The sequence below is a fragment of the Cotesia typhae genome, unplaced genomic scaffold (genome assembly GCF_013202065.1).
Source record: "Cotesia typhae breed Kobodo isofemale line unplaced genomic scaffold, CoteBio_Ctyphae contig_22, whole genome shotgun sequence".
Lineage (NCBI taxonomy): Eukaryota > Metazoa > Arthropoda > Insecta > Hymenoptera > Braconidae > Cotesia > Cotesia typhae.
In genome coordinates, this window is record NW_027423728.1 from 7,325,615 (window position 1) to 7,352,675 (window position 27,061).

Consider the following 27,061-nt stretch of genomic DNA (forward strand, 5'->3'; position numbering starts at 1 on the left):
TTTTTTTAACATCCTTTTCGTGTATAAAATACTGAAACATCCGCGATGTATTTATAGATAGAAAATAAATTAAGTAATTGTGTAGCGTACATGAAATTCACATGCTTGGGCTGATGATCGATTGGGTCAATACGTATATATATATATATATATATATATATATATATGAAGAGTACGAGGATAAATATAAGTATAGGAGAAATATAAGAGAGTTTGGTAAGGTGAATAAGAGAAGGGGAAGAAGAATGTAATGGAGGCTTAACGGCAGCTGCTCGTTATCACGCGAAACGTAATCGTTCGTTCGGAGTCGATGCTGGAAAAAGTGCATCCTTCGTTGAGCCAATAATGTGTAAGAAAGAAACTTAGTATAGAAGATAGAGTTGAGCTGGTTAAAAGTTATTGCTCGCTCGAATGGATAACCTACGATCTAAATTGCCAACCATACCCAGTTGTTCTTTCAATGGACCCAACAGCTAACCCGACCAGGCTCTGCTAGAGACCAGAGACCCTAGACCAGCTCTGACTAATGTTGCCAAGTTTAATAGTGTAAGGGGAAAAATAAAATCACGTCAATCGAGTATCTGGTTGAAGGCTTGATCATCACTGAGATTTTATTTAGTATTGATAACTAGGTGAAAAATTAACATATCAAATTATTTATTTTTTTTTTTATTAAAAATGTAAAATGAAAAATTTAGTAAGGAATTTTGTTAAATTGCACTGTAATTTTTTAACTATTGACCTTTTTAAAAATATAAGCTCATCCCAATGTTACACTCATCAAGAGCTTTCATTTGAGTACCCATATGCATTTTGATATATTTTTCATATATACATATATATAAATTTTATAAATATATGAAAAATTGATGTGGGTACTCAAATGAATGGTCTTGATGAGTGTAATGTCAAGATGAGCTTATATCTTTAAAAATGTCAATAGTTCTCAAGATACGAGGTAATGTCTATTTTTTTAAAACTAAAAAATTTGTTTTTTTATCTTTCTGTTGAAAAAAAAAAAAATAAATAAAGGTAATAAAAAAAAATCTGTGTATTAACACAAAATAATTTTTTATCATTTAAATAACAATAAAATAGATCCTGAATGTAAATACCGTCATCGTACTAATTTAACATAATATAAATGTTTTGAAGGTTGCGTTTATTGTATGTATTATTTTCGATCGATATATAAACACACATAATGAAAATTTTCAGTGTCAAATGACGACAATGCATAAATATAAATAAAATTAAATTGTACAGTAATTGGTACAAGGATCGCGGATCTAAAGAGACTCATATAATTTAAAAAAAAAAATATGCAAAGTAAGTATCCGGAAAATTATCAATTACGACGCAATAAACTTTCTACAGACGGATAATATCTTTAAAAATGATCATTATTAAAGATTGTGATAATTGCATTATAAATTATAATTATTACTTGAATAAACAGCGTTCAGTATTCATTATATATTTATATATTAAATATTTTCGTGATTGTTGATATCAGGAGCGAGATGAGACAGAGAAAAATGCAATTTGCACGTTCAAAGTGTCTTGTATAAATAAAATAGCAGATACGAATTCGATCAGCCACCCAAGCCGTGAAAAGGAAGGCTGAGGAGACGCTGTGGGCTTACACCACTCCGATTATCAATGGAATCTCGGTCCTCGGGGGCTTAACATTTTCTATCTTTGTCTTTTTCTCAACAGACCAAGTCAACAATAACAACAACAGCTAGTAAAAAAATAAATATAAAGAGATGGAGGAGAAAATAAAGTACTGTGATGAGCTGCAAGCAGTGAGCAGGGGAATTATCATCAGCAGTCTCTGTGTTCCGAGCACGTACCACCTTAATGAACGACGGCCGACCATTTCAACACGTTCAACTCCCTGCATGCCTTTTAAGATTTTATTATAAATTAACTAACAATAATAGATTATTATTATAGAGAAAGTACAGAGCAATTTTTAAAAATTTATTATTTACTAAAGCAAAATTTTATTTATAATTATTTATTTTAAATTTTTAAAAATAAAAAAATGACAAATTATCACTAATAATTAAAAAAAAAATTTTTTTTGATAAAAAAATTTGAAAATAGTCAAAAAATAATTTAAGACTCGGTTTAATTTATATTTTTCTGTCCCAAGCTCCCATATTTTTATAAATAAATTTATAATAAACATAATCGAATTATTTAATGAAAAAAAAAATATAAACGACAATTATTACAAACCGCGAGCACGATGTCTTTAATTTATTATCACGTGGAAACAATCACGTGTAAGTTTATGAATTTACGGTGTGAGCGGAATGATTACGTATGTACATACATTTCATACTTATATAGTTACAAGATTTAACTGGAAAATGTAAAAAAGAAAGAGATAGAGAAAGCTTGATTCTCATCGATGTGCGCCCACACTATATATATATATATATATATATATATATATATATATATATATATATATATATATATATATATATTGCAAACTATTACTCCGCACAGATACAAAGACCTACTGCTGCTGCAATATTACCATCATCTCGCAATTCCCTGTTTTATTCCATCTTTATTTTAAAAAAATAAAAAAAACTGCTGCTATAGATTCGCTTCAAGTTGGAAGAGTATTAAACTCGCAAAGTTCGGGTTCTCACGCGGCTATATATATACAAATATAATAGATCAGCGGTGACTCTACCGAATCCGAAAATAAATTTATTTAATAAATAGATAAGGAGAGAAACTGAAATAAATAAAGGCGTGCATTGAGAAAAACAAGTAAAGTGAAAATTACGATGTCAAATCGTTATGCAAAACTCGGGATTTATTATTGTTTTATTTACAATTTTGTTTCAAAATTTATCGGAAATATTATTTTATTTTAAGGAGCAAAATAGAAATATAATCTATTTTAAAATGTAAAATTTTATTTTAGATTAAAAAAAAACGAATTGGCTCCAGAAAACTAAAATTTTTAAATAAATTTAACTTTAATTAAGATAATTTTTATTTTTTTTATAAAAAATTTTTTTTTTTTTTTTTTAGTAAAGAAGATTGATTTTTTTTATTAGAGATTTTTTTTCTTTAATAAATTCCACGATGTAGTGTCTCAAAAAAAAAATACAATTTTTCTATTACTACAAAATACAATTTTAAAGTTTACTAAAAAATAAAAAAAAATTAAATTATCAAATTAAAAAAAATTAAATTAATTTTTAAATTAAAAAAAATTTTCTAAATCAAATTATTAAATTTAAAAAAATTTTTTAAAATAATAAATCGGATTATTGATCGATATAGAAAAGCATATTATACTACATGTTTATTCAATCCCTAAATTGAAACATATCTTCTTTTAGTAGTAGACAATCTCTTTGAGAATAGTGACTAAAGGCAGTAAAGATACACACAGACTGTTGCACATATAATCGATCCACGAGGCGGATTCTCTTTTCTCTTCCTTATACGCGAAAATGCGCAAAATCGATCTCACTATATATATATATATATATATATATATATATATATATATATATATATATATATATATATATATATATATATATATATACCTTAGCAACATCTCTGGGCAGCAGTTACCGGAGTATACGACTATTGCTCGAACGAAATCGAATTATTCACCACGACGTCTTATTTCCCATCCCCATCAGGCTTATTCGCATTGAGGAGAGGGCTCTGCAATGGCAATACAAACGGAAACAGAGAGAAAAAAAATATTTCCTGAAAAAATCTATAAATATATTGATCCTTATGAATCCTTGAGTTATACGCAATAAGAGGGAATCAATTTATCGAAGGTCGCTCTTGGCTATCTCAGGACAAAAACATTTTAAAAACCGTGATAAACGTGTCGTCTCTTGTGTCACTCGGCAAAAACAACAACACACACAACGTGTGGCCAACAAGGGAATTCCCATTTTATTTTATGTATACACAACTAACCACACTCTTATTTCTTTATATCCGTCTCAACGGCCGCGACGTTCGCCAACCGCATGATAACAAAAAATAATTATTATGAAAAAACTATTCATGTTAGGACAACATTTTTTCCACCTTTTTTTACCTTTTTCTCTCTTGTGTTTTATCAGTCGTGTAAAATAATACTTTATTTAAAGCAGATTGGCTTATCTTTTTTTTTTTTAGATTTTATACAGCACAGAGAAAAACGCTGTTGTATAATAATTAAATTAGAATGTAAAATATACTACTAAAAAAATTATGATTTGTAAGAAAAGTTTTTCTGTTGGGTTAGTAGTTAGTGCTTTTTTTTTTATTTTTATTTGTCTTTAGATTGTAATTTCTGTAAGTTTTTAAAATTTTAATGTTACGCGGTAATTGGTGCTCGAAAAACTTGAAAATAACTTGAAACTTTTTATTACTTCCACTGTTATAATTCATGTTAATAAATTCACTAATTGGAGACTATAAAGAACTACTAGTATACAATTTTATATATAATTACTGCTAAGAAGTTTATCTTGCTACTTGATTACACTGATAAAAAAAATTAACTTGATTTAAAAAAAAAAAATCTTGATTCGAGAAAATAATTTTTAAAAATAAAATTACTTTTAATTAAGCTAAAAAAATTCTTGAACTAAGAGATATTTTTTGTTTTAGATCCAATAATTTTTTTTATAAAATCAAATTGATTTAACTCTTCAATATTATTTTCTTTTAAATATGCAAGAAAGATTTTTTTAATTATTTAAATTTAATTACGCTTTTTTTTAATTTGAATTTTTTTATTAATTACAATCTAAATTTTTTAAATAAAAAAAAAATTCTATTTATTTAAAATTCAAAAAGAAAAATTTTACAGATGTAAAAAATATCTCTCATATGCAGCGTGCTGCCCCTTGGCACTAAACCTTATCAAAAAAAATTATTATTATTATTAAGGTAAAAAAAAAAATTGAGCAAAAAGTGGACATTACAACACAACAATCTTGCTTTGTTTTGTTGTAAGTTTATTATTATTAGACTGAACCATCAACCATCTATCCTGGGTCATCTGACGGTGAGCTTTCGTCAAGGGACTCGCCTATTCTTCCTTAGATCTGGGATCGAAAGATCGGAAGATTCGAGATCCGAGATGAGATCGTGTTTGCTTTGCCGCGTCGCCGACTCGTTAGATCTTGAGTAGGATCTCGAAATAAAGTCTCTAGATCGTCGGTATAAAAGTATATCTGTATATATGAGAATATTTGTATATGTAGTTCTCATTTAAATGTATATATTATAATTTAAAAAGCGACAAGACAGCGAGGACGATGATGACGAGGACAACGAAAACTGCGAGACGATGCATTTGAGGGAGACTGGTTTTGAGGATTTTGATCCGGACGACGCTCCGGTTAAGGTCGAGTCAACTCGAGCAGGAGATTCCAAGATCCAGATCAACGGCCTTGTACGGCAGGTGGCTCGTGCCTTTTTTTTTAACGGTATATTTTTTTTCTTCTTGCTCTTTTTCTTCTTCATCTTCATCTTCATCTTCATCTTATATACATACACATACGAGTTATCTTCTTTTTATTATAAAATTTTATTCAGCGCAAATGGAAAAATTTATTTTATGAAAATTACTGAAAAATTTTATTAATTTACAGTTTGATTTCTGTCAAGGCAATTTTAAAGTTTACATTTTTAGAAATTTTTCTAAAAAAAATGTCAAAAAAAAATGTAAATTTTTTATTAAAAAAATTTACATGTAAATTTATTATAGAATGTTTTTATGTAAATTTAATACGAAAAGTTTACATGTAGATTCAACATCGAAAAGTTTTTATGTAAAATTACTATAAAAGTTTACATGTAAATTTACTATGGAAAGTTTACATGTAAATTCAATATGGAAAAGTTTTCATATAAATTTTCTATAAAAGTTTACATGTAAATTTAACATTAGAATAATTGTAAATTTTCATATTTTAAGACCTGTCTAGCTATTTAAATTTTACGTTAGGAAAATTCTGAATTTTATATTAAAAAAAATGTAAATTTAGCACGTAAAAAAATTTTTAATTTACAAAAAAAAAAATGTAAATTGAATATTAGGAAATGTGTAAATTTTTTATTCTAAACACAGTTTTTTTTTTGTCAGCATGACTGTGAAAATTTTACATATTCATCATACTTGTAAATTTGCCAGTTATTTTTTGTGAATACACCATAAAATAGCCGTGTAATTTTTCCACAACCATGTCAGTAATTTCCCCATATAATTTTATTCATCACACCGCGATCCTTTATATCAAGCGATAAAGTAATTAAAATATCTTAACAACTTTAAAATTCCTGAGTAATAACATTGTTTTACGATGTACGAAACGGAAATAATAAAAAGCAAAGTCATTTATTTTTAATCCCCGAGTTATAGCAATAGACAGTTAAATAATAGTAAAACCAGTCGTACATATGTAATGTATACCAAGTGTATTACGCTAGACCATGAAGCTCTAAAAGATCAAGAAGCTCTCTACAGTTTACTTGTACGCAACAAGTTAAAAAATGATATGTGGTAGTGAAGAACGAAAGAAGAGCAGTGAAACAAGCAATTAAAAGCACTCGATAATTTGCCGCACAAACAAACCACCAATCGTTAACGTCTCGGCTGTTTGCTTTATGCCTGCTTATAAACTTACGACTCTATACTCTATACTCTAGAAGTAAAGAGCACTTGTCTCCTCCTTGATTTTATTTTTAAGGGGTTTATACCTTCTCTGTGTACTCGAGAAAACGATAAGGCGGTTCTTTTTTAAACATTCGAGCTTTAATGCATGGTGTATACATTACCTATACTATAAAGATCAACTTACGCCGTTGAGAGTAATAAATGTCTCAAGGAGACCATTGATTTAACACCGGACAATCGCTAATTTTATCCGTATATACAATTACTGCTGTTATTGTTCCTAGATGTCAATATTAGTCTATTCCAACAATCTTTTTTTATTTAATAAATTATCTAAATTATCTTTACTTTTATCAGAATTTTTTTTATAAATAAAAAAAGCAAAATTTACAAGATAATTGTTTTTATGACGAAGCTTACTTTGAAAAGTCATAAATAATATTTACGATAAAATGTTTTACACACATACTTACTGATATGCCGAGCATATATATCTCTATCAGCAAAGATACATGATCCATTTTTACGCGAAGATTGTTATTAGAACTTTACGAGCTATAAAAAATTAATAGTTTATTTATTATAAATGTTTTAATTGACAACGTTTTATTTCTTATTTAATTAATTTATTTTTATTATTTTTAGAGCTTAAATTTTTATTAATAAACATAATAATAATTCTCAGATTTGTCAACAAAAATTTTTTTATTCGTAATTATTAAAATAAAAGAAATAATATTAATTTTTTTTAGTATTGCACTTTTATAAAATCATCCTTGAAGAATATGTGTTCGACATTGCAATAATGTTTCTAAAGTCATACATCCAGCAATTACAGCGATATATTCCGATGAATTATGTACTTGTCATCGAGATCTGTATTTGCAAAAAAAAAAAAATAAAAAGAAGGAAAAAACGCTTCCATATAAATTTACAGTGAAGAAGTAACCACTCATTGGGAATTTTAATTCTTATTTAGAAGCTCTAAAAAATTATAAATGAAATTTTTTTTTAATAATGACCTTGTATCTTGTCAACTATTGATATTTTTAAAGATATAAGCTCATTCTAATGTTATACTCATCAAGAGCGTTCATTTGAGTACCTACATCAATTTTTCATATATTTATATATATTATATATATATATATATATATGTATATATGAAAAATATATAAAAATGCATGTGGGTACTCAAATGAAAGCTCTTGATGAATGTAAGATCGGGATGAGCTTATATCTTGAAAAATGTCAACACAGTAAAAAATTTTGCGTCAATACGTCAAAAAATTTCGTGTTAAAAATTTTTATGTTAAATATTTAACATAAAATTTTTTACCGTGAATAGTTAAGAATTTACAGTGCAATTTTACAAAAGTCATTATTTAATAAAGCGGAATTTTATTTATTTATAGCTCACCAGTCCTGGCAATCACATAGTGACTGCAAGGTTGTTAGTATATAATATATGACGAAGAATAAATATGTTTTTTGCACTACTTGCTTGCAATTTATCATTTTATAAACGGTAACTTATCTTACAATCACTCGGCATTGCATAAGTAAATCATACATTTAAAAAAAAATCAATTTAAATTTTATTTATTAAAATCTATAAATATTTTCGATAAAAAATATGAAAAATAAAAAAATACGAGCAGTAAATTTCGACATATTCAATTGAATAATTTATATAGAAGGAAGAAAAGGTATATCGTGTATTAATATATAAAATATCAATAATAGTTTCATGGGAGAGTATATAAATATAAATATGTAATAATATGAAAGGGAAAGGAGAGTAGCGGAGAGCAACCGCGTGATGGTGGCGTTTCTCCTGATCATAGGTGATTTCATAAAGGAGACCGCCGTGACGGAAGATATTGTAGGACAAGTCCCCTGCACCAGCTGGGTGGCCCGTCGTCCATACATGTAAGACGTTGAGACCTCCTTCTCCGGGCACTCCGCCTCCTCGTTTCACCCTTCATCCCTTCTCCATTATATATTCCCTTTTTTATTGTCCTACATACACATCACATCATGACACAGACAGCACGAGGTTCTGCTCTCGGGAATCGGACCCTTTCGGCTTTGCGAATCGCCAGCTCCCTTTTACTTTCCACCCCTCGTTCAATTGTCTCTTTACCCTACCAGTCTTACCCCCGAGACTTTTAATTTATAAGTAAACAGTCCAACCCTCCACTTGAATACATATTTGGCGTGTCGAGAGTTGAGAGAGAAAAATAAAATTATATAGCAAGAATTTTTTTTTTCTTTTTTTAGTTTTTTGTTTAATAGTTTTTAATACTAAAATTTTTATTTTAAAATAATTTATTTTTTTTAATTGAGAATTCTTTAATAAATGTTACTAATTTAAAAAAAAGTCGCAATTATAAATATTTTATTGTTATTTTAAAATAAAAAAAAAAAATGGAAATTTTTAACAAAAAAATTATTTTGGTGTAAAATTTATACTTTTTAAGTTAAAAAATAAAAAATTTTGCTTTCATATTTTTTATTAAATATTTTTTAATTTTTTATTAGACAATATAATTTATTTTATTTATCAGAGAGCAATTTTTAAAAAAAATTGATTGCAAATTTATTTAAAAAATAACGACTACAGTTTTTTTAGTAAAAAAATTCAAAAGTGTTTTTATTTATATATTTTTTATATCTATCATAATTAAATTCCAAATTTAAGAAAAAAAAAATTTTTTTTTTTCTAATATCTAAAATTTGAAATTTTATATCTTCATAAATTTATACAGATACTTAATTATACAATTTTTCTTGTATAATTTTGCTATTTTTGATAATAAATTAATAAATAAAAGTTAATAAAAAAAAAAAAAAAAAAAATGCTAAAATAAAATTAAGAAATGAATTCAGTGTAAATAAGGAGCTAAAGAATTTTAGTGTTAATCTAAATAAAAAAATATAAGTACCTATATATAGTCAGACATAAAAAAAAGTATTTATAGACTGAGAGTAATTATTTAACTGAAAGAGATAATGAGCAGTAGAGAATAATCCTAATGAAAATAAATATAAAAAGTAAATTGATGAATCGGCGTGGATATCCTCGTTAAGAAGGAGTGAAGAAGTAACAAAAAGGAGTTTTAATTTCCGCCAATAAATTTTTTTTACCGATATCTATCTGCTGGGCTCAACTGCACATCAATACATACAATTATAACTTGAAATAAAAATACCTGGTGGCTCAGTAAATTCTTTTATTGATTCACGAAAGTTTTTTGTCAATTTAGATCAGTAGGAATCCACGATCTCCTTTTGTATTTGAAGATAACCTGAGAAAAAGTTGCTACTCAGTGATTAACGCCATTCGTAAATGGACCGGTTTGTTAACTATACACACATATAGTATAAAACCGATAGCTCATAATGCCAAACGCAAAACCAAAGGTAGTACTTTACTCTATTCTATTTAATTAACTAAGTTATAATTATTTATTACTTTTTTTTATTTAAACTTTTAGCAGGGTACCACCTCTGCTAAATTGTTATAATTACCTCAAAGAACTTCTTAGAGTTTAAAGATCTTCGATAAATTCATAAATCCATTTATGAAAGGCTATGAATAAATTAAACTCAATGATTATAATCAGGCCTATATATAGACATTAGTAAAAAATTATAGAGAATAAAGTAATGGAGGTAATTAAGAGCAGGAGGATCAAATGGAAGCCAGAACAAACAGCTAAACACTTTGAACATCTTTATCGTAAAGGTGGATCGTGAGTACCGCTTTTGTCGATCCACTGTGTACAGAAAAGTGGCAAAAACTAAGTTAAGAGGCGCGAGAGTATACCTTGCTGGTTATGTTTGTATGAGAATGTGTTTACTACGCGTTACTTGACAAATTGAACCAGCGTGGGCCACCGTTTCCCTTTTATTCAGTAGCTTCTTCACAGTTTAAATTTTAATTAAAAAAAAAATTTTTTTTTGATGATTAAAATTCAGATTCTAAAATTAAAAATACGTTTAGACCGTGAAAAAAATTTTTGACAGGTTATATTTGGCCATATCACTTAATTTATTACAATATTAAAATAATTCTTCAATTTTTTATTTTTTCTATTAATTTGGACCTTAATTAAGGTTTTATTTTTTGAAAATTGATAGAATCGTCAATCAAAATTCAAAATTAATCTCAGAAAAGCTTCTAACAAAGTAAAAAAACAATTTTTTATTTTAGACTTATATTCTAAAAGTTAACTCTCTTCTATGGAGATGATTTAGCGATTATACGCCACCTGTTGGATATTTGCAGTACTAACTTCAGTCAAAAAATTATATATGACTTAATATGGTTATATATCAAGTCGCATCAAGCCACTTACATCCAAATTTGGTCAATTCTAATATCAAGACATTTAAAAAATTATATCTTGACATTTCAAACCATAGAAAATTTTTTTACGAACTAAAATCTCGATTTTCGATAGTTTTTATTTTTTAACATTTTTAAAGTAATGAAAAAAAATTTTTTTTTATTTGGGTAATTTTTGATCATAAAATTTGGGTCTTTAAAAGGAAAATTATAATAAAATAACTGAATTATTTTTTAAATTTAGAGTTTCCCTGAAAATTATCATTATTCGAGCATTAAAACAAATCATAACGATAATTACAGTATAAATATAAAACAAAAGGCATTAGAGCTGAAGACAATAGGATATTAGCAAAGGATTTTATCTAATGGTACCAGTACAACTGTAAGTAGTGTTATACTGCGCCCTTAGGAATGTGCCAGTACAAGTGCAAGTTGCAAGTCTTACCGCTACTACTTACACTTAATTCTTTGGCATCGTTCGTCTTCTCAACTCGTACCTTTTCCACACGGTGGACATGTAATATGCATGTATGTGTGTGTACATTTTAAGTATGGCCTTAACTTAGCTAGTTGGTCTACTACTCCTGTGAGTGCAGCAGCCAGCGAATCAGGAGTGCCAGAGGCCGAGTCAGCTGGGTTTTATCGGCCCGTGGCGATCGTTCTTATCTCGAAAAGGAGCTCGAGGGTGAACATTTAAATAGTACCAAGAGTCAGGAGGTCGAGATGAGATTCCCCACGTGTGCAATCGGTACACACGATTACTGATCCACCCGCCAGTACTTCCTACAGTCCTTGTTTTTTTTTTTTATTTTTTTATTTTTTTTTAATTTTTTCAGCTGAATTAATGAGAGTATAGCTTTAGGCTTAAGCTTACGGTATATGCATGTATTTTTATTGTTTTTCCCCAGCATACTACGCTACTGGTTGTTTTTAGTGAAACATCACGAATCTTGTATTTATTATTCTACAATACTAATACTACCGATAATTATCTACAATCGTGTTTTATATATTATTTAAATAATAAAACGATAAAATCCATTTATAGCGTATCGGTATCAGTATCTGTTGCAAGGGTTGTAAAAATTCCAAATATTTTACATTTTTGGTAAATTAAAAAATTTTTAATTCAATTTTTTTTTTTATTAAGTCATTTAATAATTTTCTGTGCTAAAATATTTATTAAGCTTCTTCTTCTTTTTTTTTTTTTTTTTTTTTTTAGCATCAATAAGCTTTTTTAACACGTAAGAGCTTTAAAAAATCCTTTACAAGTTAAGATAGACTTGCTCAAAAAAATAACAACATTACTTTCAAAATTCCTAATTTTAATTCTGGCCTTGGCATTTGAATAAATAAATAAATAAATAAAAAATAAAAAAAGTGTTTCATCGATAAATTAGAAAAAAAAATTCCTTCTATATCAATATTATCAAAATTGTATGATCAAAAATATAAAAAAAAAACAGTAACTGCAGATTGTCAGTTTATAATAGCTTCATAATTAAAAAATTGAAGAATTTTGAAAAGCACATGCTCATATATAATTTCACTTAAAACGACTAGATAGATTCATAAATAAATAATTGAGTGGATTGTAATAGCTAGTGGATAGTAGAGATTAAAATCGCGTAATTGTCAATATAATCGAGATTAAATATAGATATATGGATGTGTGTATAAAATATATGGAATGAGAAGGAGGTAAAGCAAGTAATAGGTAAAATGGGCATGCTTTAATGATACAGCTACCTTAATAAGGTGGAGTATAGTCTTATAAGAGTATAACCATCATCTTTCTCATCATCATCATTATTATTATGATTATTATTATCATCATCCTCCTTTTCTCTTTTCCGAGGTATATATCATTATCCTTTTTCCGCATTACTTGACCTTTTCTATTTCTTATTCTTATTATATACTTTATATTACAGCTTAGATATTTTATTTCTTGTAGATCGCAGCTTCCTCTCATTCAACAGCTCAAGGATAATTATTATAAAATGCTACCTCCTTATTCGAACCCTATTCTACAATCCGATATATACGTGATTCTACTTTTATATTTTATTTCATTTTCTTTTCCTCTCTCTCCTATTTTTATTACTTTTTTTTTAATTTAAGTAGCTGCAATACGGTTTATTTAAAATTATCATGATAAATTAAATATTGATAAAAAATATATGAAATTTTTAAATGGCACAAATTTAGGTCAAGACTTTTACAATTTTACTAATTTTAACTAAAAAAACATATTTTATCACACGAAAAAATTATTTTTAAAAAGAAAAAATTTTTTTTGGAAAAAATAAATATATTTGTGACAAAAAATTAATTTTCTAGAAATTTTCCGAAAATTTTATTTCTTCAGCTAAGAATAATAATTATCGAGAGAATAATAATTAATATAAAAAATTACAGAGTGATATATCGCTTTACAGATATTATAAAAGCGTATAATAAAAATTCTATTTTTTTTTTTAGTTCGAAGAAAAAATTTTTTTTGCATTTCTGCACATTTCATACAAAAATACATCGGTTCTCAAAAAAAAATTTTTTTTATCATTTCTGCACATTTCGGACGAAACTACGTCGATTCCCGAAAAAAAATCTAGAAATCTAAAAATTTAGAAGGACTTGACTGGAATTAAAAAATAATAAATCCTAGTTATAAATAAAATTTATATTTTTCCGTGTACATAAATATGCCAGAGACGAAATTTTCCTTACATTTTTAATTATATAGATGACATTAATAAAAATAGTGAAAAAAATAAATCTCCGGCGGAAGTAAATCTGTTTTATAATGCCCGGCAGGCAAAGTTTGCGAAAGCGTTATTGAGGTTTGTCTGCGACTGTGCAGACCATATATTAGATGAATTATTTTTCTCGTATCATTTTATTTATCAGATGCCTATAGCTTTATAACGAATTAATATATAAATATAGATATAGTAGATATAGTTAGCTGGTGGTTGAATTGCATGAACTTGAAATGAAATACCGTTTGCGTATTTCACTCGAGAAGAGGACGCTATGAGTAAAATATATCGTGGCACTGTCAGTTTTACAACGACGATAAATTCCGGGTCTCCACCTTTATAACCTCCCACTACTTATAGTTAAGATGCCACGTAGATTTATTTATATAATATATAAGGCATTATATCTTTGGACTTTGCATACCAATTTAAAGAGCAAAAATAATAAAGTTAAGAAACGTGAAATGCCTTGCTGATATCATGCTTTCTCCGACCTGAGAATTACTCTATTTATTATGATAATAATAATAATGGTAATAACATTAATATTAATAATGTATACCGTGATGATAGTCTCCAATAGTGAATGATATATATTAGCGCAATATGTGTAACAGAGATAATAATAAATAAACCAATGGCGTTTCATGGTAATCCGCTTATAAATGTTAAAGTTTTCTCCAGACAGCCGCGACGGAGTTTGTCATAATTATTGGCCAGCCACCACTGGTGTCTCATGGTGCTTCGGCTCCATGTCGAATTAAAAACTTACAACGATATACCTTTAACCCAAGAGATAAGAGATAAATAATAAATAATACTCCTGTAATTAATTTTACTAGTCAAAAATTATTTATACACTAAGTGCATGCTGTGTGTAATTGTGGTAAATTTTTGTAAATGACTTTATAAACTATAAAAGCAAGAGATATGGAGAAAAAAAATTTTTTAACGTATTTTTATTTTAAAAAATTAATTTATATATTTTTTAGATAGTTAATTTATTTTAATTATTTTTCGGAGCAATTATTAATGAATAATAATTAAATAAAATTTTTTCATTTTGCTATTTTATTTTATTTTATCGATAGACAGAAAAAAAAATTTTTCACTCACGGATAAATTTTTTTTGGCTCAAATAAATATTAAAAAAGATTAAAAATTTATTCAAGTCAAATTTTTTTGAGCTAAAAAATTTTTTTATTTTATTACAAAAAAATAATTTAAAAAATTTTATAACGAGCATATTTTTAATTTTTTAAATAAATTTTTTTTGAAGTTAAAAATTTTTTTATCAAGTTTTTGGAGCATTTTTGAATCAATAATTTTGTTCCCGACATTTCTTCATTAGATAATTGATAATTGACCCTAAAATAGCGAAATTAATTACAGAATTTATTTAAAAATTACCCTAACTGAAGATAGCACTTAAAATGATGAAAAAGTCATAAAATAAAATTTTTTATTGACAATTCGTTTGACTGGTAAAGAGCACAAGTGAAACAAGAAACCGGGTGTGGCCATAAGACTTCAATTGTGTCGTCGACTAATTGCTGGCACCCGACAATTACAAACCTAACGACAGCGATAACGATTACCAAGAGTTTCTTCATTTATTAACACATTAATTCAATCCAATTAAGTAATTACCAGAATCTGCAACTATATGAGATTATTTATTCGTCGAAGCAATTTATTACAAAAATCCTACAAACGGGATTAAATAGATAAATATAAAAAGAGGGAAAATGAGAATTTACTAGGCATTGAACTAAACCATAGGTGAACAGACAATAGGGAGCAGTTTATATACGTTGGTTTGCTGTTGATGGTGGTGGTGGTGGTTGTGGTGTTGCGGGTACGGCTACTGACGAGGAAGTAACTACAAAACCAGTGTATGTGTGTGCGAGGTTCTTGTTATCGGGTGGGCCAGCACCGTGTTCATTAAACTGACATAAGAGAAAACACGGGCGTGAATAACTCGCTCTGAGGAATGCAGGGCATTGTTCAACAAGTCTCTAGAATTCCAAACTATGCTTACTACCACACCCTGAGCTGTGTATCTGTGTATACATGTATAAATAGCACATCCACGTCTACTGATACTCTTTAAATAGCAACTGTTTGAATTAATCAGACCATCAAGCTTCCTATTTAATTGATCCTTTTCGTCTTTCATTTTAAATTAGATAAAACATTTATCAATTTACGAATCACTGATTTATTTTTTTTAATTAGAATTTTTTCATATAAATTTCTTCAATTAAGCGATAACTTATTTTTGAATAAAAAAAATTTAAGAATTTTTATTAAAAAAAATTTTTTTTATAACATTGAACATTTTTTTAACAATTTATTGCCTTAAATTAATTTAAAAATGACCAAAATTAATTTTTATTTAATTTAAAAATTTAGCTGGATCATCAAATAATTTTTAAATAAAAATAAATCTATTTTTGCTATAAATGTTAACTTTAATTAACTTGTTTTATAATAAAAAAAATTAATCAAGTATTTAATTACAAAATCAAATTAATTTTAATGAGAAAAAAAAATTATTTTTATTTTATTATTTAATCCTTTAACGCCGAAGTAGCGATAAGTGACCTGCATGGCCCCGGAGTAGGGAGCGTGTAAAGTAAATGTAAAAGGAGGCGTTTCATCAAGAGTAGGGGAAACGCCCAAAAGCCTTAGATACTTAATATTTCAAAATTAACTCTCTACTAATGAGAAAATTTAGCGATCATGCGCCACCTGTTGGAAGTTTTCAAAACTATTTTTCCGAAAATTTTTTTTTTTTTTTTTTTAACTTAAATTAAGTACAAACATTATTTAGCGTAAAGTTTTGTACATGCTATTGAAAAAAAAAATTATTTTTTTACTTTTTTATTAAAAATAAAATTTTTTTAATTTCTAAAAAAATTTATTTTTGCACTTTTTAAATTAAATAAAAATAATTACGCTTATTAAATTCAAATTTCACATCAATAAATGGATAATAATAGCAACCTCGATCAATAGAGATATAAATCAATTTGATGCTGCTAATGATGTATACATACACACATAATAACGATTTAATCAATCGGAGTATTATAAACATATATAAAAAATAATTTCACTAGACAAGTGTAATTTCTTATGATTATATAATTGACTGAATTATAAATGATTGTCAGGTAAATGTATATGTAAGAAAAGCAGGGGGTTAATTGCGTATCGTTAGTCAGGCCTCCCACTGATGCTGTCCCAGCATATCATTCTCAATATTTATTATTTATTATTATTTATCTGGAGATCTTGGAACTGGAGTATTATGGACATTAATCCATCCATCTAATAATGATCTACGTGCAGAGCAGCTGCAATTAATTTACAATTTTATTTTTGTTCTCCCGCATTTACGCAGGTATTATTAATCTATCATGAGTTAGCAACCTCAACTAATAGTTGAGGGTTGACTTTTATGAAATATTGTGCGTCCGGTTTGCGATGACCATGTTTTGTCCGTCACTTGAATTCCTTTTATATTAATATATTTATATATATATATATATATATATATATATATATATATATATATATATATATATATATATATATATATATATATATATAGTGTCATTTAATCTTGTTAACGTTTTCTTAATGTTTTAACTGACTGTATGATTATTCGATGTCATCGATATGGCATCTTAGTAATCGATCATTCCTCGATGCTACAGATACCAAGCGAAAAGAGTGATTATTAGGGTGATTCAAAAAAAAAGAATATTTTTTTTTTCGTTTGGTACTCTGAAAAATAGGTTCCTAGACACCTCTAAGAAAGCCTCTCCAAGCATGAGTTCTTAATTGTAACGGGAAGGTCCTCCTTCTTACAGTTTTCTATTTTTTCTTATTATCAGATAGAAAAATTTATATCTCGCTTCCAACTACTTGAAAAAATATCGTGTTCCTTAGATTTTGTAGGAAATTGAATGCTCTACAAAAAAGGCCTCTTACGATTTTTTCGTAAACCCAACCGTTTAAAAGATATTAACGGTTAAAGTTTGATTATTTTTGGGAAAATTTTTTATTTCTTATGAATTTTATAACTCAATGAAAAAAAAATCATTATGAATGATGAAACTCATAGTTTTGTAGGAAATTTACTGCTCTATAAAAATGGTCTCTTATGATTTTTCGATCAAGTTGAGCGTTTACGAGATATTCATCGTCAAACATCAATGCATATCAATTTTTCTAGTTTTTGATCAATAATTCGAAAAATTTCAATTTATTTTGTGAGTTTCAAGGAAATTTAGACAAATTTGAGTTTTTATTATAAAAGCAACTCCTATAGATGTTTTCTGTTCAAAAATTCATTTGAAAGTTTTTATTCTAATAATATTTTTTTAATTTTATCTTTAATAATTTAAAATCTTAATCGCGTTGTCATTTATTATTATGAAATTTGTTCAGTGCGTATTTTTAAATTGTTTTTCACAAAATATACATAAAATTTTCGTTCGAGGGGATTTTTGTTTTGAATTCCATTTCTTCTTCTGTTTGTCTTCTGAAACTAACGCCATCTATGTTTTTACTCTCAACTATCTTCAGTATCTACCCATTTAATACCGTATTTTCAGTGTTCCTAAAACTGATCATCTTGAATACGTAATAAAATAATTCATTTTAAATAAGTCTTATAATCATCACATAAATTTATTTATCATCAATTAACCTACAATGAATAAAGAAATACGTTTTATCGGAATACCTCTACAAAGAATTTCGGAACGTAAGTTACCAAAAGTGAAAGAGGTTATGCGTGTGTTTTTCTACCAACTTAAAATTTTAAAGTATTCAATCAAACAAAGTGCTAAAAATTCAGTTGACCAAGTTATTGAACTGTGGAGAAAAATTAGATTCCAACTAGTGGAGCTCCTAATGCAGTCAAAAAATTTCTTCGCTATCACAGTCAATGGTTAAAATTACAAAAAAATTTCGATAAAAAGAATTCAGCGCAAAACCAAAAGGAAATGAAATTTCAGACTGATCTTGAACAACTATTCGACATTGTGAGCGAAAAATCCTTAAAAGTGCTTGATGATAATATTAGAAAGTTGTATTTGGATTAAAAATTCGGTACCCATAAAGAGATTCTTTCTAATAATGTACCTGTATCAAACTTAACCACAACTATGATGGGAATAGATGAGAGTAGTAAGTATCTGAGATATTTAATTATTATAAAGTCAGGTAGTAGTGTAACTTTTCATAGATGACTAGATGACATTTGACTAGACAATTTTTGGAGTCCTTTCTTAATTATTTGTCATCAAAATGAATAAATTCTATACATTTTCTTCGTTTAATTTATAAAACAGATCTTATTCCAGACTTAGATCAACCGTCTACCAGTCATGCGATTGTTCCAAGTGAAAAATCAGAGTCGTTCTCTACGTATACATTAAGTGGAGTTACAAATTTTGGATCTGATTCAGAGTATGAACCTCCAATTCCGACAAAACGAGCAAAACTTGATGTCTTAACTCCTGAAGTCATTTTTGGACTCGACCGAGCTAATGTCAGCAGTAGAAATACGATGTTTATTATTGCTCCGGTTTTACTAGCAGTAGGTATTAAAATTGAAGATACAACGCTCAGTTATAGTTCAATTCAACGAGCTCGTATGCTTCAAAGAGAAGACATTGCTAAAGGACTTAATGACAACTTTAAGACACACGATAAATACGTTGTGCATTGGGACGGAAAAAAGCTGAATGACCTTGTTGGATCAAAATCTGTGGAACGGCTACCAGTTATTTTAACTGCATTTGGTACCGAACAATTACTTGGGGTTCCAAAAATGAATTCTGGGACGGCAGACAATCAAACATCAGCCATTTTATCGACATTGAGTGAATGGGGTATTACTAATTATGTTAAGGCGATGTGTTTTGACACGACGGCAGTTAATACAGGTAACTTATCAATGATAATTTAATCTAAAAAATATTTAATTATTAACGTTCTAGTTTAATTTTTATTGCTTACTGAATTTCACTTTTGAAATTATTGAGAATTATTTACTCATTTGGATTTTAAATATAATCTACAATTTGTTGAAAATATTAAATTTAACGATAGTTATCTATTTTCTTTATACAGGAATTCATAACGGTACATGTAAGGCAATTGAAAAGACTTTGGGAAGAGAGTTAATCTGGTTACCATGTCGTCACCACATTTTTGAGATCATATTGAGAAGTGCATTTGAAGTATATTGGCCTGTGTCATCTGGGCCAAACGTACCAATGTTCGGAAGATTTAAAAAATCATGGGATGAAATAAATAAAACTAATTATAAATCTGGAATTGAAGATACTGTTGTTGCTGATATCATTTTGGATAAAAAAATGAAATATCTAGTTTAATTGCACAATCCTTACAGGTATGATTTAACTGCGATTTTAAGAAAAAAATTTTCTTGTTTCTGACAAATTTTTAATTGTTTTTGATAGTTACTACAACCCCGAGATGACTATAAAGAATTGTTGGAATTGTCGTTGATTTTCCTTGGAGAAATGCCTCAAGAAGAAATTTTTTTCAAACGTCCTGGTGCAATTCATCATGCTAGGTGGATGGCGAAGGCAATTTACAGTTTAAAAATGTTTCTATTCAGAAATGAATTTAAACTTTCTAATAAAGAATTGGACGGTCTTCGGCAAATTTGTATATTTATAGTTACACTGTATTTAAAAGCTTGGTTTTCATCAACTTCTGCAACAACTGCTGCTAATCATGACTTGCAGTTTTTGAAAAATTTATTCGAGTACAAAAATATCAATTCATTGATTTCTTCAGCAACTTGTGAAAAAATGATTTTGCATTTATGGTATTTAAGTGATGAACTTGCCATTTTATCATTATTTGACGATACCGTTTCATTGGAAGTAAAAAAATATTGTTGGAGCTGTTAATACTCGTAACGGTACAGATTCTAAAGCTAAAAATTTATAATTGATAAAAACGATTTGAATTCATTAACGCAAAAAGTCTGAGTGACTTTGTTTCTAAAAAGTCTTTAAATCTCTTTAAAATCTTTGATTTACCATAAGACTTCCTTGATAAAGATATTGAATCGTGGCCTACTAATGACAGTTACATTGAAAATAAAGAATACTTTAACCAATTGAAAGTTGTTAATGATTCAGCAGAACGAGCTGTTGCATTAGTTAGTGAGTATAATCAATGCTTGACAAAAATGAAGAGCAATTCCAATACTTATTGCAAATTATCAAAGAACATCGAAAAAACTACCCAAACTGCAATAGAGGAAATTATTTACAGTAAAAGTGTACCGTTATGTTGAAAATATTGAAAATTATATGGCAGTTGATAATTAAATAAATAAATTCTTCGATAAAAAAGTGAAACACATGTGAAACACACTAAATTGAATTATATATTCAAAAAAATGCACTAATTTTTTGTTTTAATGTAATCAAACATGTCCAAGACTAAAAACTAATTAGAAAAATAGTTCATAACATATTTCTATTCATAGAAACTCAAATTTGTCTAAATTTCCTTGAAACTCACAAAATAAATTGAAATTTTTCGAATTATTGATCAAAAACTAGAAAAATTGATATGCATTGATGTTTGACGATGAATATCTCGTAAACGCTCAACTTGATCGAAAAATCATAAGAGACCATTTTTATAGAGCAGTAAATTTCCTACAAAACTATGAGTTTCATCATTCATAATGATTTTTTTCATTGAGTTATAAAATTCATAAGAAATAAAAAATTTTCCCAAAAATAATCAAACTTTAACCGTTAATATCTTTTAAACGGTTGGGTTTACGAAAAAATCGTAAGAGACCTTTTTGTAGAGCATTCAATTTTCTACAAAATCTAAGGAACAAGATATTTTTTCAAGTAGTTGGAAGCGAGATATAAATTTTTCTATCTGATAATAAGAAAAAATAGAAAACTGTAAGAAGGAGGACCTTCCCGTTACAATTAAGAACTCATGCTTGGAGAGGCTTTCTTAGAGGTGTCTAGGAACCTATTTTTCAGAGTACCAAACGAAAAAAAAAATATTCTTTTTTTTTGAATCACCCTAGTGATTATGATGGGATAAAGAGAAACAACACTGTACTCTTATTCTCGGTGCTACTTTATATATTATATATAATAAAGTGGCAATAAGAACTAGCCGTCTACCCGGTTGCATGCTCTCTACTTCAGACACAAGGTATACTTTGATATAATGCCTCAATGCAAGAAATAAGTTCCTGAGTAATTACTTTACGATCATCTTGATGCTGCTGCTTAAGCTCATGCCACTCGACCAGAGAAAAGGAAACCCGGGATTATTGTTTTAAATTAATTATTTATATTACTAGGCGTTCGCATAAAACAGCTTGATCTTTGCAAATATTAACATTAGTTTCAAATTAATTTTCGAGTTTTTTATTAAGATTAATATTTTTATTAAAAACTGGAAATTTAAAATTATTTATTGAGTTTTTCTCGAATTTTTCTGAGAAATGATTTTTTTTTCTGTGGAAAAATTTTTATAAAAATATCAATATATAATTTTCTGTATAAAAGTTGGATATTTATGAGTTATGGTCATAAATAATTTTTTGGCTAAAATTAGAGATGAAATTTTCCGAAAAAATTAAAATTTTGAATTTTATTTTTTTTTTTTAAATGTAATAAAAATTTTTCTCCATGTATATAAATATATGAAAAATTGATGTGGGTACTTAAATGAAAGCTCTTGATGAGTGTAACATCAGGATGAGCTTATATCTTTAAAAAGGTCAGTAGTTAAAAAAGTACAGTGCAATTTAACAAAAGTCTAAAAATTTAGACTTTTGTCTAAAGTTTAAAATTTTATTTAAATTAAATAAAATTAAAAAAATAAATTATATTGAATTGTTTAGACATTATAACCTTCACATTTAAAAAAAAAATTTAATCCAAAAAAATTACGCCTATTTCCGCACCAAGAATTAAAAAAAAAAAAAAAAAAGATTCATTTTACCTTCAATTATTTTTAACATTTTCTTTGAGATATCTATTAAAAATTGGTTTATGTGATATATATTTCATTAAAATAATAAATATAGTGATCTATAAAACTGTAAATACATGATCCAAACCCAGGAACCGTATCGTGATAACACACAATCAAAAAGGCAACACTCGTCGCAATAATTTATTTCCTCTTTTGTTTTGCTTACATTTCCTTTTAGTTCTCAAGCATAAATACATTGCATATACGGCATGTAGATCGTTCTAGATCATTGACGATCGAGATTCCGCATATCTATATATAATAAATGTAAAAATAATATTATGTGTAGCTTGCCGATCGTGAGAGAACATCTCAGGCTTTATTAAACACAATATTTATCTATTTAATTTGTCTTTTGGTCTTTTGAATCTTTCTAGTCCTGAATTACAAGCGATCATCATTGCCAATCACTGACTAATCGTTATTGGAGCGAACGGGTCGATGAAACGCTAAATAAGTGTAACTTCCAATGAGTTTAAAATTTAATTGGGCAATTATTGTCGGAAAAAAGTGAAATAAGTGAGTTAAGAAAATTATCTATGTATAGAATTGAATTTTTTTATTTTTTTTATTACCAGAAAACTGGTCTGTAATATATAATGTATAATCATGATTAATTATAGGTGATTATTCCATAAAATTAGCTGGACGTGACACATACAGCGGTCAGTATAAAATTAATTATAATTTTATTAATATACCTAGCAACAAAGTTGTAGAATATTTGCATATATCAATTAAAACGTTGTACAAGCTTATCACTCACTTCACTGATTAAAAGTGTCGAATGACAACTATTAAACATGTTAATCCGATCATGTGGGATTCAAGAGTAGAGTATTTTTATTAAATTTATTGAAGCTGGACTTGTTAAAATTATAAGTATCTGTAATATTGATAATATATACATAGATATACATTTCGTGAGTCCTGATCGAGATAAGATCCCTCCTGCGGTGCATTATGTATAATTCCATTCCGTGAGCCATTAGCGCAAGTGGGATGTCGCTGGATAGCAGAGAAAACTCGATTTTACGATAACGATTAGTTGAATGAATTTTTTTTTTTTTTTTTTTTTTTTTTTTTTTTTAAAGTTTTAGTTTTATTCAGCCCACTTTACTTGCCTTATCTAAATTACTAGAGTATGTTACTTGCAAAAATATTTAGTTTATCAATGTAATATAAATATACGAGGTAGTTTAATTATACCACCTGTCGGATCAAAAATAAAAATTCTTAACATGATTATATTATGAACAGAGTAATGGTTATGGTAATGAATATTTTAAAGAGTTATGTTTTGACAAATTTATGTGATTTGTCGGAATTTTGTGATAAGATTATTTTTATCTATAAAATCCGTGGGATTGTCGGGAAAAATTAATATAAGAAATATTATTTATTTTAATATTGAAAATTAATTTGTTACACTCATCAAGAGCTTTTATTTGAATACCAAAAAATTTTAAATACCTCAGAAAAATCTTTAAAATAATTCCATAAATTTATACCATTGATTTTTATTTAAATTTCCGTAATAATATTCAATAAAAGCTTTTTCTGTCAGAATAAATAAACACGACAACTATATATAATTGCTATAATTATCATCTTATCCATCTATAAATAAATAAATATAAATATCCCTTTAAAAAAAATAAATTTCTCACGCTACCATATATCGAAGAGTCATCAGGATCGTGACAGACAGCCAGACAGGAAAACAGCCTGAGATTAGTCGGACATCGATAGCAAGTCTTGATACACGGAAACAAGTAGTCTGACGTTAACTTTAGCTTGACGTTTCCTTACGACAATTATTATAATCGTCAACAAATATACATTAATAAAAATAATAAAAGATAAAACAATAAAAATAAACGTGAATACGAGTGAGGACGTATGTGTTACTCGGGGATATCAGAATGTTTTCAATCGCGTGGGTGAATAGAAGAGGAAGTGTCAGGTCAAAGGGCTATAACGTGGGTGTCCCCAACAGACTATAAATGTACATATATTGTTAAATGTTGTTTGTATAATAATAATCACATAAAACAAGACGAGGCTCTACAACTGTTTTATTCGGTTGATAGCCGAGTTGTTGAGGTAGAGCCGACCTGAATTTCGAGTCGCTTGCGTACTTCCGTCCTCAAGGATTTTTTAACCAAAGATATTTTTATTTATTGTATATACTTAAGGGGGATAAGAGCAACAGAGAAAGTTAGATTAAGAGTTTTATATTTACACGTCCCGTTATATCGGTATAGCTTTTATTTATTAAATATGACGTCTCTTACTGCCTGTCAAACTCTATTTTTTTATATAAAAGTCCAGAAGAAATAAAAATTTTTTTTTACAAGAAATTTATTTGTTTGAAATTTTTAAATCATTTAATTTCTCAGCTAAAGAAATAAAAATTTTTCTCTCAGTAACTTTCTGTTTAAATAAAAAAATTTATTTGATTTGAAAAAATAATTATAGATAGAATTTTTATTAAAAAAAAAATTTTTGTAACATACATTTTTAATTCTTCAGCTAAGGAATAAAATTATTTAAAATTTTTATTGTCACAACAATGTCCATTTTTTCAAAAAAAAATTTATTCACTGACAAAAAAATTAATTTAATTAAAAAAAAAAATTATTTATTCAGAAAAATAATTTTTAAAAATTTAAATATCTTTAATTAATTAAAAAAATTCTTAAATTAAATAAAATTTACTTAAATTAATTATTTTTCCATTTGATTTAATTTTATCAAACTCTTCAAAATTATTTTTTTGGTTAAATAATAATTTTTTTAAATCAAATTAATTTTTTATTAATAATTTATAATTAAAAATTTTTTTTAAGTATAAAAACAGGCGGAAAAAAATATAAATAAAATAAATATAGCAAAAATTTTTTTACTTTGTTTTTTTCGGTGGGACAAAATGGCTATTAATTTTATTTCATCAATAAAACAAATAAATAAAAAAAAAAAAAAAAATGAAAAGACAATACTAATAAAATACAGCTTGCAACTATTGTTTCTCTTCCCACGTTTGTAGTAAATACGGCATGCTAATAGTATTGCGTATAAATATTTTAAACAAACTGCAACAGGTCGTTATTTAATAATCAAAACCCATCTTGACCTTTAGATTATTTATCAGTGTCAGGCTAATTTGAATAATATTTTAAATAAACATACTTGCACACTTCCATACTCGTTTACTTATACACATGAAGTTATTTGGTGCCGACTGTGGTTTTTAAAGTAGTAAAGTAGCTTCTTGGGCTACACACTTGTTCCAGTGTAATAAAATACCGTATACACAATAAGTATATAAAATTCACTCGGTGATATTGATAAGAAAATAATATATAACAAAACCACAAATGCGGTCGCCTGTTCTACATTATTATGACAAGGTGGTTAATATTATTGGATTATTTACACGCAGGTGGATTTTTTTTGTCTACGGTGGCAGTAACCTAAACTGTAGAAATTTATTTTTTTTTTTTTAATTAAAAAATTCATTTTTTAATTTTATTTGACAGTAATTAATTTTTTTAAGATAAAATTTGATTAATTTTAATCTAATTTTTTGATAGATTTTTATAAAAATTATTATAAATAATTAATACTTAATATTTTTTTTAATAAAAAAATACCTTGTAAAGTTCAAAGTTTAAATTCCGGAAAAAATTTAATCACGGAAAAAAATTGTAAGTGAAAATTAGCCGCCCATCTATCCTGAGCGCTTTAATTTCAATGAACACTTTGTAGGTGAGGATAAATAAGGAGTTATTGAAAATAATAAATAGGAAAAAAGGAAGCAGATATGTACATTAAGCTTGATATGATATCATAAAGTGTGTAAAGGAGCACGGTTGGATAAATATAATAAAAAATGGAATTAAATTAAAGGTTAATGGAAGTCGTCAAGAGCTGTAATCGGGCTTCCTGGTATACACTTTCTGGGTATATTACAGCCAAGAAAGCTTCAAGGTCCAGAAGAGTATGTGCTGGTGGTATAATCATATCACCTTGGATTCACTCGTAACTTAACCATTATATATACACGCTATACACTCACTCAACCACTTATCTAATTTTATTTTCTGATGCCCTTTCAAGAGCTCTTCTGTGTTTTGTTACCTTACTTGGATCGTCTTTTTACCGTTCAAACAGAGCTACGAC

General features: G+C 27.3%; 2 protein-coding genes across 4 annotated transcripts in view; one reads left to right on the forward strand and one right to left on the reverse strand.

Annotated features, from left to right (window-relative positions):
• Window positions 1–27,061, reverse strand: part of LOC141523967 (protein cortex) — a 49,451-nt gene that overhangs the window by 12,094 nt on the left and 10,296 nt on the right. The window lies entirely within an intron of this gene.
• LOC141524044 (uncharacterized) lies at window positions 17,564–20,214 on the forward strand. The gene is made up of 2 exons (XM_074237689.1): window positions 17,564–19,761; window positions 19,949–20,214. The coding sequence occupies exons 1-2, from the start codon at window positions 19,383–19,385 to the stop codon at window positions 20,212–20,214; spliced, it is 645 nt and encodes a 214-aa protein (XP_074093790.1). The 5' UTR covers window positions 17,564–19,382.

Coding starts and splice junctions, on each gene's coding strand:
- LOC141524044 (XM_074237689.1), top strand. CDS start 19,383: ATGTTTATTATTGCTCCGGTTTTACTAGCAGTAGGTATTAAAATTGAA. Junction 19,762..19,948: donor CACGACGGCAGTTAATACAG/GTAACTTATCAA, acceptor TTCTTTATACAG/GAATTCATAACGGTACATGT.